General features: G+C 37.0%; 1 protein-coding gene across 2 annotated transcripts in view; it reads left to right on the top strand.

Annotated features, from left to right (window-relative positions):
• Positions 1-893: 893 nt before the first annotated feature.
• fstl5 (follistatin-like 5) overlaps positions 894-13,216 on the top strand; it is a 57,799-nt gene continuing 45,476 nt past the window's right edge. The window contains exons 1-2 of one of the 2 annotated variants that reach the window (XM_077732591.1): positions 894-1,179; positions 9,426-9,570. In XM_077732591.1, the coding sequence (XP_077588717.1) occupies positions 9,436-9,570 (135 nt within the window). In that variant the 5' untranslated portion in view covers positions 894-1,179; positions 9,426-9,435. The remainder of the gene's footprint in view (positions 1,180-9,425; positions 9,571-13,216) is intronic. The other variant, XM_077732590.1, reaches the window with a different exon arrangement.

The raw sequence follows: 13,216 nt of genomic DNA, 5'->3' as shown, positions 1-13,216 counted from the left end.
AAATAATTTACTCTGGCGTTTTCCTCTGAAACCCCTAATCCCAGGTGACAGGTAAACCAAGAAATTTGTACTAACGTCTCTATCCATTACACTCCCATTCGCCCTCCCATAGTTCCAAAATGAGACCGTCACCTTTGCATAACACCTCCTTCAATTAGCATGCACCACTTTAACGCTTCACTTGATGTATTAGCGGCGTGCGACATGTACTCACTTGCTGGTTTATAAACCCAGATGCCAGCGAGTCATCTTCAACATGCGTGCAGTGAATGTCAAGGGTGCTCCTTTTCCTCCTTTTTTTTTCCTCTCGTCCTCCATCAATTGCAACCATTTGCATTTTTGACTGTGTGCTTGTTGTGAGGAAGCCAGCTCAATAATAGGCCGTCTGTTCTGGTGGAAAAGTGAAGAAAAAAACAATTAGTTGCTTGTTTTGGATGCAGGTGAAGGCTTAAGGCAAAATTTACTTTTAACGACTCAAAGGATTATGATTTCTTCATGAAACTCATGAAAATATTTTTTGCTTTGTACTGTTGTTTGTTAAATCTCTGAAATATAAAGTGTATCATTCAACAAGACATGTCAACCACTCAAGTGCCATTCTTTCCTCCAAAAAACATCAACATTTAAAATATTAAGTGTAATTAAATATTCAGGATACACCATTCCATAAAGGCTGACCACTATGAAAATGATTTACATTTTATAAAGTATCCAAACTCATTTTGAAGGTTTGTCCATGGCTCAATCTTCATCCAGGAATAATCCAACTCTTTTATTCCTCTCTCACGGCATGATGCTCAAGGACAGTTGGCCCGATCGGCTTGTCTCACCTACTTCTCATTGGCCACTCGCTATCTTCATCCCTCCCTCTCTCCCTCTTTCCACGTGACTCGGCAAAAATCCTGCCGGTGGGGGTGCTCATGCGAGTGGAGGTGAGCTCGGCATCTCCCTCCCTGCTGGCGCACACGCGAGTGGTGCTCTGCCGAAGGGAGACCACAGACCCGAGCTGCTTCTCGGTGGGAGCTGTCCATCCACTACTACACCGCACGGAGCCACCTTCCACTACAGCTTTACTGGGAATTACCATTTGGATTCTTTGAAGTGCTTCCTTGCACTTGTTTTTAATTTTGCCTGCGGATTATTTCTTTTTTTGGATTCTCACCAAGTGAGGAAACACAGGTAGATAATGCTATTTGTTGTATTTCTTCAATTGTTTTCTGCTTTACAGGCTCATAAATAATCAGCAATTTGGGTTATTCGTCCAAACAATGTGGTGATAAGGATATATGCACAACTGCAGTTTGAATTCATCAACTGGGTTACTTTGTGTGCGTGCAAGGGGTTGGTTGGATGGGGGCTATAATCCTTGAGTGACACCGTTTTGCCAGACAGGAATTAAGACTTGTTATTTGAGATTTTTTTGGGAGGGGTCTTCTTGTTTGTTTCAGTGCATTGGGTGGTGTGTGTGGGTGCATGTGATCTTTTTGTTTGTTTTTGTTTTTTTACCGTTAGATTGTTTTGGTGATGTCACACAGTGCCACGTTTTGGGCGTGTTTTAATCATTGCAGCAGATGGTAGTTGAAGTGGGTGTGTATGTGTGGAGTTTAAAGCAGATTAACTTCTCACGATAACGTAAACCCTAAAGGAGTTCTAGCAGGGCTAGGCTGAATTATGTCCTGAACTGGCTTGAGATTTGAGTGATTTTCTTTTTTTTTTTTTTTTGCAAATCAACGTTCACCGCCGAGATTAAATTAAATGAAAATCATATGTCCGAACAGTCTTAAATATTATATATGATAAGCCTATAATTGATAAAAAAGTTAGATAGAAGGGCACCAAAATAATACAAGACTGCCACAACCACACCAACTCTACGACGTAACATAGTGAATACACACCGAAACTTTATTTGGGGTTAATCATCCCCATTTCTTAGATGTCCAATTACATTTTTGTAACTTTTTACTTTTCCACCTTGGGGAAAAACATTTTACATTTGCTGCTCATCTGTTGCTCAATCCTATCTCTGTTATCTTGTTGTTGCCTTACTGTTAAACCTTTGAAAAAAAACTAGTTTCTTTTTTAATGCCCTGCAATTTGGCTGGCCACCAACTTAGGCTGTTCCTTGCTTGGTGCCCATAGTTAGCTGTGATAGGCTTCAACACCCCCCGCAACCCTTGTGAGGATAATTGGTTGAGAAAATGAAGGAATGAATAAATGTATGAGCAGCCGCAAGTAGCAATTGATGACCCTCAACCTGATCATTTAGACCCTCCTCCAGCTGACTCTTTCTCTTTTGGAGCCCAGAAACGAAGAAGCAGTTCATTCATCCTTGACTTGGAAAACATGCCTTGTTCAGTCTATCTCTATTAAAGGAGTTTTTTGGAAATAACAATCCACTCAGGCTTCCCGTCTCGGCGTGGAGCGAGAAAGGTCACACTTCACAAATTCCTTTGAAGAAAAATAGCTTGAAATTAGGATTGATCCTCACAAACAAGAGGGAGGAAATACGACTTTAAAACAATAAAGCGGACAGAGATGCTTGTTAAGGCACAAGTCAAACATGCTTAAGAGTGGCTGGCTGGCACTGCTTCATTCCACTTTGTTTATTTGCCTTCAGCAACCAACGTACAAAGACTACATTAGAGGAGACATATTCTTCTTACAATTTAAACAGAGTTTTCTTCTAACATGCTTATGACATAGTCACTTGAGAATAACAACATCCTCTGTCAAATTATCCTGATTTGGTGAATGACAGGAGAATGAACATATACAGCTAGTCTAATGGGCGGCCGGGGCGGCTGATTGGTTAGCATGTCAGCCTCACAGTGGGGGACCTGGGTACAAATCCAAGTCGGTCCACCTATTTGGAGTCTGCATATTCTCTCCGGGCCTTGCTGGGTTTCCTCCAGGTACTCTGGTTTCCTCCCACATTTAAAAGAAATGCGTGGTAGGCGGATTGGACACTCTAAATGGCCTCTAAGTATGAGAGTGAGTAAGCTCCAGCACCCCCCTGACCCTAGTGAGGATAAAGCGGTTCAGAAAATGAGATGATGAGCTATTCTAATTGGAGATAGTACGAGCTTGACAAACCACAAGGAATGGATATCCTATTCACACAAAAAAGCCAAACACGATTCATATACTAACAAGGAGGTACTACTGTGTTGTACTTAAAACATGACAAACCCAAGATGTGCCCAAAACCAGAATTCCTTTAGACCAAACAAGACATAAAGCTTTGCAATTAAAGACAAAATTAATACTAATGCCTTTGTGGATCCGATTTCAAGCCAGATTTAAACCGGTCTAGAGTACAAAATACTAAAATAGAGTCGACTAGATAAAAGCTTGAAGACTATGGACTTATGTTTTGAGCGATCCTGTCCTTTTATTACAATATCTACATGATAATGATCCAGTTAAAGCTGTTTGATGATCTATGTGCACGAGCATAGTGCCCAGGTAAAAGGTCTGATGGGACAAGTCCCCCAGCATAGTGTGTAAACAGAACTCGGCAGGCTTATTAAAAAGAACACAAAGTTGTACCGCTGGAGTCATTTCAGATCTAATGAGCGTGCTGTTCTTCCTTGTATGTGTGTGTGTGTGTGTGTGTGTGTGTGTGTGTTTGTGTGTGTGTGTGTGGGGGTGTGTGTCAAGGAGCATTGGCAGATGTGTGGATTTAGCCAGTCCAAAAGTGGGGTAAATTTAATGAAAACAGCAAGCAGTGATATATTTACATTGCTATTAAGTTGAATCTTTCTGACAACGGAGATGATTCAATTTGGCTTTTGGGACATGTGGTGTTACGTATGTTTCATGTTTCATAGTGAGCAGTCAAACTCTGTTGCCATACTCAGCCCACACACTCTGGCAAGAAGTCGGAATCTTTTCACTTCACTCAACTGTCTCCTATTCATTGTTAAAATTTGGTAGCAATAGAAATAATATCTATGGGAAGTCTTCCTTTATGGGTAACTCAAGGAAATGGTTCTCAGTCTGTTGTACAGACATAGAATAATCAAAAGTAAAAAGTTTAGTACATTTCTGCATTCATTTCTGCATAGAAGTCCAATCCATTCAAATTAGAAGGGCTAGAATATTTCATTCGCATTCTTAGCACTCCTCAATATCGAAGACGACATTTAAGTACTGATATGTAATATTGGTATAACACTAGTTGTTTTTTATTATCATATAGATATGCCTGCCAACATTCCTGTTGCTAGATGAAACTAGATTCAGAAGGAGGCGTTTTAAATCTTTTTTTAAGTCAGTTTCTGAATTGTCAAGATTTTTTTTTCTCCCAGCAACGATGATTTACAATAATAACAAAGATATGAAACAACGTTAAGAGAGCCTTCATACGGGTGCTCATCTTACATATTTTAAACGTTGACATTTTCAAAATGTGGGTATATTGCAACTTTCATGCTCCTTTGGGTCAGTGGGAGCAGTAATCAAATTGTCTCTCTAATAGCTTTTTTTAAATTGAACACTTTAGTTTTTTTCTTATTTCATATTTTGTTTCCGCACATCCATACAATTTCCATTTCACGGTAGAGTAAGCACAAAATGCTGTGCGAAGAATTTTGCTGTTGGACTTTAGTTCCTCTCATAACTAATAAATCTTTCACAAAGCACGTGAACAGCTTGAAACCATTAACTGATATAAACAACAGATTTTGTTGTGGCAATAAAAAAAAAGTGACATGCAGGGTAATGCATGCTACTGTTATGATCCAGAAATTAAGTAAATCCAAACATTAAGAAATGTTCAAGCTGCACCAAAAATGTATATATGTATTATAGTGCACATCCATGTTCATGTTAAACTAACTGGGTCTGCAAAGTGTGACTTCAGATGATTTTAACTCATTGGCTGCCAAAGCAATAAAAGTCCAATTAAGCTTAGAGTCAAAGTACTCGTTCAAATACATAGAATGTCTGTCGCTGCCACTGCCAGTATAAACACGGTAGTAAATACCAGATGCTCAAAAGGCACATTGCCTAAAAAGAAAAGTTCAGTTTTACTCCATATAACAATACATTTCCATTTCACTCCTTTACATTCTAATGAGGTGAATCATGGCCAAATCCACGGCCAAGGTTTGGAATGAATGAAACCTGGCCCTGACAATAGAGTCCACTGACATTTGGCCTGAGAGTTGCATCACCACTATGTAAACAATGTTTGAAAAACCTCTGTATTGTCTAATGTAAGAGTCCAGATTTTGTTCTGAAACATGCAAACAGTCAATTTGCCACATACTACACACAGCCCTCACTCACGTTATTTTTAGACTGCTGAAAAGTCTTTCAGGGGATCAATGCCATTCAAAAGTCTGTCACGTTTTCCCATGCTCAGCCTTGTCTCACCAGCATCCCATTTTGTCGAAAAATGTTGGGACCTACCCCAAAATGTATATTCTATGAATTTTCCTGCAACAACAAAAGACAAATCTCCTAGATTCTTGAAGAAATATAAGCATAGGCATACGGATAAAATGAGACAGCTGAGACTTACAAGAAGGGGGAAGAAACAGTAGGCAGAGCCCTCCGGCGGCGGGAGGTCTCGCTCATCAAACCCATACACGCGCACCCCTAGTGTGACTTGCCCGCCAGGTAGCTCAAAGCTATTATACACAGAATGAGGATTCAAGGCATCGACTCTTTCTGCACCGTGTTCGCACAGCAAGGCTGTGTGTGTCCTCTCCAAACCTATAAACATACAAGTGAGTTGCACCACCTGAATGTTTGTCAGCATGCTTGAGTATACACCGATCAAAAGACGATTAAGTAATTCATGTATGTCCCCCTGATGGATTGGATAAGGACAGTATATATTAATGAACATATATTCATGTTAATGAATACATAGACTAACTTGTAAAGAAAATAGCTCCATGTAATACATTTCGGCTTTTTTGATGAGCCAGCAGTCTGCATAATGGAAAGTGTGGAAGCGTGGTCAAGGCTGGGCTCTGTTTCCTAATTGCCGTGTCTGACCCCCATGTGGCCGAGTGTGACAACACGCGAGAGGGCACAGGGCGGGGGAAGCCTTGAATCTCTGCCAAGGCTTTTGATACAGCGTGTCCTGACCAGACATTAATCCATTGAACTCAAACCTGCTTTACACTGTCCATCATCAAACAAGTAATAATGATGTGTGTCCGATTGTTCCACATAGAAGTAACATTTTAACGAAAGACATTCAGAATCCTCCCTTGCAAGAGAAATAAAACAAGATAAAAACTTCTGTTCTGTAACAGAAATCCAAAACCGTTTGGTAAATAAAGATTTTAGAACTGTACCAAAATGTTATAAAATCATTAGGAATAATCATAAAAGAAAAACGAGGGTCTGTTAGACAGTCGACTATCAGAAAAAAATAATAATTACAAGAATGTGTTGTAATCCATGTGCAAAAATAAATGTAAAAATTAAAACTTTCCAACTTTAGGTCTGGAAACAGAACATTTTGAATTACATAGTCCCGCTGAGAACAAAGCTGCCTGTCCACTCGGAAAGTCATCGGAGGCTCATTAGAGTGTCGCTTATTGAGCGACATGAACTCTCATTAGCCTGACCACATTCTCATTTACACCCACCAACCTCCTCCGTAGCCACAATGGTGGTGCAATCAACGCACATTATGGGAGGCAGTTGTGGAGGCGCCATGACCGTATTTGAACTCCAAATAAGCATACGTCAAACTCATGTCTGTTTATTTAAATGAGACAGTATTACTAAAACTAGCCTTTTGTATTCTTCCCAAAAAGTTGAGTTAAATATTAGATTTAACACAAGGGTGGCCATCGATAGTGCTACATGTCAAATTAATTTTGCCTAGGAGGAGCGACTTATTGTTTGTTTGAACTCCTCCCCCAGTCAGAATGGATTTGAAGTGTGGCGCTGTCCATGGTGCTGAACGATAAGCATCATTGGCCAATCCTCCTAAATGACAAGCAATAAGTTAAGTCAGCTTTCTCAGAATGTATTTTTTTTAAATTCCAGTTAGTTATGTCAATTTTGTTTTTATTAGAATGTTAATTTATACATCCATAAATAATATGCAAATAATAAACATAGAGGGAGCTGGTAGTATACCCGCACACTTTGAGAATAAGTGCACCAGACCGCAAATACTGTCTCAGAGTGAAATTTACTCTAAAGTGCAAGTATCTTGGCAAGAGCCAGAATAAACATTGGATGTTGCTTTTAATAAAATGTGGAAACAATTTGTGGACTTTAATTGGGGAGAAATTGGCAGGCTACTAAGTGGACTTTCCGCGAAGGACAGCTGAATGTAGTAAGCTTTGGGGGGTAAAAAAAAAAAAAAAAAAGAAAAAGACTGGAGCATCCTGGAATTGGATATTATTGCAAATTAATCTTCTGCTGACATTCTGAGTTAATCCCGTCAAATTTAAACAAGATCCATGTGAGCCTTTGGAGTGAAAAAAACATTTTGGTAGCACTGCTTAGAAGCTTTTGAAAATTCAGCCCCTCAAGCCAGTTTAAACATGACATGTCGTGTGAAAAAAACGCCTAAATTTGATACAAAAAGTCTCCTCTTTTGGCTTTAACCACAACTAAGAGGATGGGCACTCTTACTGTATATTTTTCTGAGTTTGTTTTTACAATCAAATTGATGACAGTAATCTTTGTACGAGTATCCCAGTAATGATGATGTCAGTTATATATTAACCGACTAGTATAGCGTCGCAAAGAAAGAATGGAAATGTGAAGCTTAATGACAATTCAAAGCTTCTTTCTTAAGGGATCAAGAGCCCCCCCACATTTTAAGGATCTTTAAGGCAAAGACAAGGACCCGATAGAAGTACTAACCTGAGGCTAATAGTTTCACCTGCGGGATCGGACGTGATTAGAACACAAATGTAGTTCATTCACACACACCCACACACTATACAGCTCTGATAGCTACACAGCAGGCCTAGTTGAAAGTGCTTCTTCCTATGTCATAAAAAAATAAATAAACACATTTGAAAAACTCAATTTTCTAAACCCGGTTCCCAGCATTTGAAAGTGACATGATCAGGCTCTATTTCAAATTTCGTTGGCTGGATTGGGGACATCTCAAGCCTAAAGTTAAAACTTTAAAAGTTCCACTGTATGAAAACAATGTATCTGTGTGTGTGTGTTTGTGTGTGCAACTGTTTGTGTGTGTATCTAGCCCAAGAGTGACTTCATTAATAAGTCATTTAACACAAAGAGATTGATTGGGCCGCTGCCAGTAGACGATACGGAAGGGAAAAAGTAATCCGGTTGGCTTTTATCTCCGCCTCTGCAACTTTGGTGAGGCGGAGAAATGGCAGCTGCACGCGCTGCTCCCAACAGAAGGGGATGTACCACAAAGTCGGGATGCGGAACGCGGCCGTGGGTTGATAAAGGTGCACGCCGGTCAAGCGAGCAAAAAAACTTTCACAACACTTTTTGCAAGCCATCTTCCGAAAAATGATTGCACTATTGTGTCTTCATTTTTAGGATATCTAAAATAAATAAATGAATAACCACTCTTTTCCGTTTGGCTTCTCATGTTAGAAGCAGTTGTTGGCAGTTGGAGGCAAACATATTTTCTTGCTATTATAACCAAAGTCCTCACATTGGACTTCTAACACTTATTCCCAAGGTGGATTATGGCAGCACCTTGAAGGATTCCCTTCAGAGACTCAACTTAATGACTCACACTGTGAAGGCTTTAAGACACCAAAAGGGCAATCGTTAGCTTTCATGACTTGTTACCTTATTTGTTGTTGTTGCTTAATTGCTTAATTTTTTTGAAGGTCGTCCTTTTCCTTGATTTGGCGCTAATTAGCAGCCACGTTGCAAGGATGACTCTTCCCAGTGTGCCGGCGTCTGGGGACGAGCAAAGGAGGAGATGCAATCTGGTTTTGTTTTAAACATCAGATGGAGAAAATAATTACGTAACCAGTGTTTGTGTTGCTTTTATCTCCAAACTGGAAAAAATACATTTAAACCTCTGATGGAAATTTGAATCATGTTAATCCCCGCAAGGGAGATGAAGAACATAAAGTACTAAGACATTTCTGACTCTTGCTGGTGTCCCTTCTTTTCATTTTTGTCAGTGATAACAGGATTCTTACATTGTCTGATAATATCACAAGTTTTTGTTAAAATAGGCACTAATTTTTTCCAGTTCTTCTACGGATAAACATGTTTACCCAAAATTGTAGAATCTGGGCCTTGTTAAGCGGTTGAAAGGCTTCTTTAATTGTCCTAATCCATCCTCTGGTTTTGTTGCCTCAATCTCCATTTCCCGGTCTCCCATATATTTCTCGCAATTGATTTAAACGCAGATCTAATCTATGATGTGGTATTGATAGGCTCGCCTTAAACTTGTTAAAGTGATGTCCCTAATTACCTATTTTTCCCCCCGACAGGATAAGACCAATGACGGCAACCAGATGCTGGTCAGCGGCCATTTTACTGGCAGCATTAGCCATTCTCTACGCAGACGGAAGAGCCAAAAATGACGAGGCATATGGCTCACAACTTTATCAACCCGCCCTGAGATTAAGGCATAAGGTATTGATAGAATTTTTAGTGCTATTGGACTAATACATTTTTTTTGGTTATAATATTGATCATCCATCACCTGCACTTTGGGCATATAGCACCTCGTTTTATGAAAATAAAATCTACATATTTCTTTAACACTAATGTACAACAGACATTGAATGAACTTTGAACTGTAAAAGATGTAAAAACATTTAAAGAAAGAGAACTAGTCTTCGAAAAAAAAACTGCCAGGAGAGATCAGATTAATATCATAAAATGCTTTGATTTGATTGAATTTTAAAGTAGTTGTACAGTGGTATGCCATTACCTTTTATCCAGGCGGCGCGGGATCAAATCTCGGTCAATGCCGCCAAACTCAGCAAGTCCCGAGCCTGAATAGAAATGAGCAGAGTGTGACAAAAAGGGCAGTCGGCATAAAAGCGGTGGCAAACAATTCAGCTGAGCAACACAGCCAAAAGCTGAAAGTCACATAGGACATATTTAATCTAGGTTGGAGTTGAGTTTTTTTGTTTTTTTGTTATTGTTGCACACTGACACTGTTGCTATTCTTTCTAAGGATAAACAGAAATAATCACAAACACGCGATTGAAATTCAAAGAAGCAGCATTGATGTAAAAATAACAGAAGACCCAAGATGCATACAAACTAAAGAAGAAAGATTCAAATGTTGCTTTGAGAGTTTGTTTATTTCCATTGAAAATAGATCAGATAGATCATTTCTATACTTTGAACAAAAAGTCGCGTTCTCATTTTTTTTGTCATGGTGAGATAACTTGTGGCAAAGATTCAAACTGGTGCCACTGAGTGCTAGCAAAAAACCACAACAAAAAAAGGCTTCTTTTATCTTGCTGAATAGAAGCACTATTCCTCATCGGCTACAAAAATCAATCAACTGAATAAATGCTCAGAGGGGACAAAAGTACAGGATCGCGACATTTCAAATCTGCAGTAAATTGAAAGATAAATATTTGACTTTTTTCAGCAGGGAAATCAAGAATCCCATAGATGTTAAAATACAAAGACAGAAGTCAGAGCAATAGGAAAGTTCCAAGCAACAATGAAAGAATTGCTATTATCCAAAAGCATTCGTACATTTCTTGTCAAAGATCCTATGCAAAAAGTCCATTTAAAAAGTTACAGAAAAGGCGTAATAATGAAAATCGATTCTGTTATCAGGCTCAGGGTGAACCTCAGCACGACTACAGTTTGTAGCACAAAAACATATTCGAGGCTGAACTTTTTCTGCAAGATGATCAAAAGCAGCAGCATAGCTATCATTAAAATCCCAGAAAACCTTAAAGCATCAGTGTAAGACATGATAGTTTTGCCTTTTCCACCATTCACCTCAAAAAGAAAGAAAACAAAGTCAATGCAGATTGGGTCTAAAGTGCTAGTTACAACTGTTGGATACCATCTTGTACTTTCTCAAGAAATCCGGAACATCAACAATAATCAGCTTTTATCGGACTTAACTGCAGTGCCATCGCTCATTGGTAACTACATCAATCAAAGAGGGAAATGCGTTTCTCGGACAGCTATGCTTTATCATTACTTTCCTTCCAATCCTGACACAAGCAGGAAGTAAACATTGAACTATTCCTGCGGGAAAATCAAAACCAGCTAAGAAAAACGGTCCTTAGATCAATAGAGAAAGATTAGATAGCCTTTTCTGGCGATATTCTGCCCTTTTTCACTCCGTTTCTGTCCAAAACTTTAAAGAAATTTGTCATGTTCAGTAAGTGGAATGAAAAATATGGAAAGAAAAAGGTTATATCAGCTTGAAAGCAGTCCAACCCTTGATCAAATCCATAGTCCCTCAATGGAAAATGTTTATTTATTTATTTTTGAATCTGTATTTTTCTCTGTCTAGGAGTATTGGACTTTTTATGCAATAGGATAAAAATACTTAGGCAGTAGAACAATCTTAACTATATGATTATTGTTCATTCACTTCTTCCAATTGATGTGGATTGGATGTGCTACAAATAGAAACTATGTGAACAATATTTTTTTAAATAGTTTGAAATGACACAGGAATGTTAGATTAAATAGAAGAGAGAAGGCTTTGTTGTATTAAACATTAAAAAGCACTTTAATCGCATGCAGTGATGTCGACAACCAAACAAAATGGAGGCAAGAGGGCAACTGCGTCCTTGTGCAAAACCTGCTGGTTGGCTGGCCGTGGCATATTGGCTACACTGCTAATCCAGATTAAAATGGGTTGAGTTCAGATGGGGAGGGGTAAAGTGTGTGTGTGTGTGTGTGTGTGTGTGTGTGTGTGTGTGTGTGTGTGTGTGTTGTAGTGTGTGGGAAGGGCAGGGGGGTGGGGGTTATGTTGTGTACTTTTGGGGGCATGTGACGAGAACGAGGGAGTTGAGTTGAAATGATAAACAACCAAATTAAAATGGAAATAAATTTTTCCGATTTGGAATCATTTTAAAACAATTAGCTTTATCTTGATTTCTAATAGTTACTAATTTCAAAGGAAAAGGCCAAAAAGAGCACATAAGAGAAGGTGGGTGCTCATCCAGCGGGTTGACTGGACGGCGTCCTCTACAGCTGAAAGGCGAACCGCTTTGATAGCGAGAGAAGCCTCAGGGAAATCACTTTCTTTTTAAACGAATGGATCGTTAATAGTGTTGATGCATCTCAGTGTGTGTGTGTGTGTCATATGCAAATATGACCCGAACTAAATGTTGATGTATTTGAGTGTGTGTCATATGCAAATATAGCCAGAAAATCACTGCGAACTGTGGAGCTTTGCTAAATGTCATGCGATCGAGAAGGCGCATCAAATAGAGTGGCTAAGAGTGACAGGTCCATTCATGCCGTGCTCACATGGCCTACACCAAATCAGTAAAAAATAAAGTACCTGGTGACATTTTTCAGGTGAAAGATCAAGATAAAAAAAAAATACATTTATAATCTGAAAGTAGTTAAGAATATATATATATATATATATATATATATATATATATATATATATATATATATATATATATATATATATATATATATATATATATATATATATATATATATATATATATATATATATATATATATATATATATATATATATATATATATATATATATATATATATATATATATATATATATATATATATATATATATATATATATATATATATATATATATATATATATATATATATATATATATATATATATATATATATATATATATATATATATATATATATATATATATATATATATATATATATATATATATATATATATATATATATATATATATATATATATATATATATATATATATATATATATATATATATATATATATATATATATATATATATATATATATATATATATATATATATATATATATATATATATATATATATATATATATATATATATATATATATATATATATATATATATATATATATATATATATATATATATATATATATATATATATATATATATATATATATATATATATATATATACATATACATATACATATACATATACATATATATATATATATATATATATATATATATATATATATATATATATATATATATATATATATATATATATATATATATATATATATATATATATATATATATATATATATATATATATAT

The sequence above is a fragment of the Stigmatopora nigra genome, chromosome 14 (assembly GCF_051989575.1).
Source record: "Stigmatopora nigra isolate UIUO_SnigA chromosome 14, RoL_Snig_1.1, whole genome shotgun sequence".
NCBI lineage: Eukaryota > Metazoa > Chordata > Actinopteri > Syngnathiformes > Syngnathidae > Stigmatopora > Stigmatopora nigra.
The sequence above is the reverse complement of the archived record's forward strand: the minus strand, read 5'-3'. Positions and strand labels throughout refer to the sequence as shown.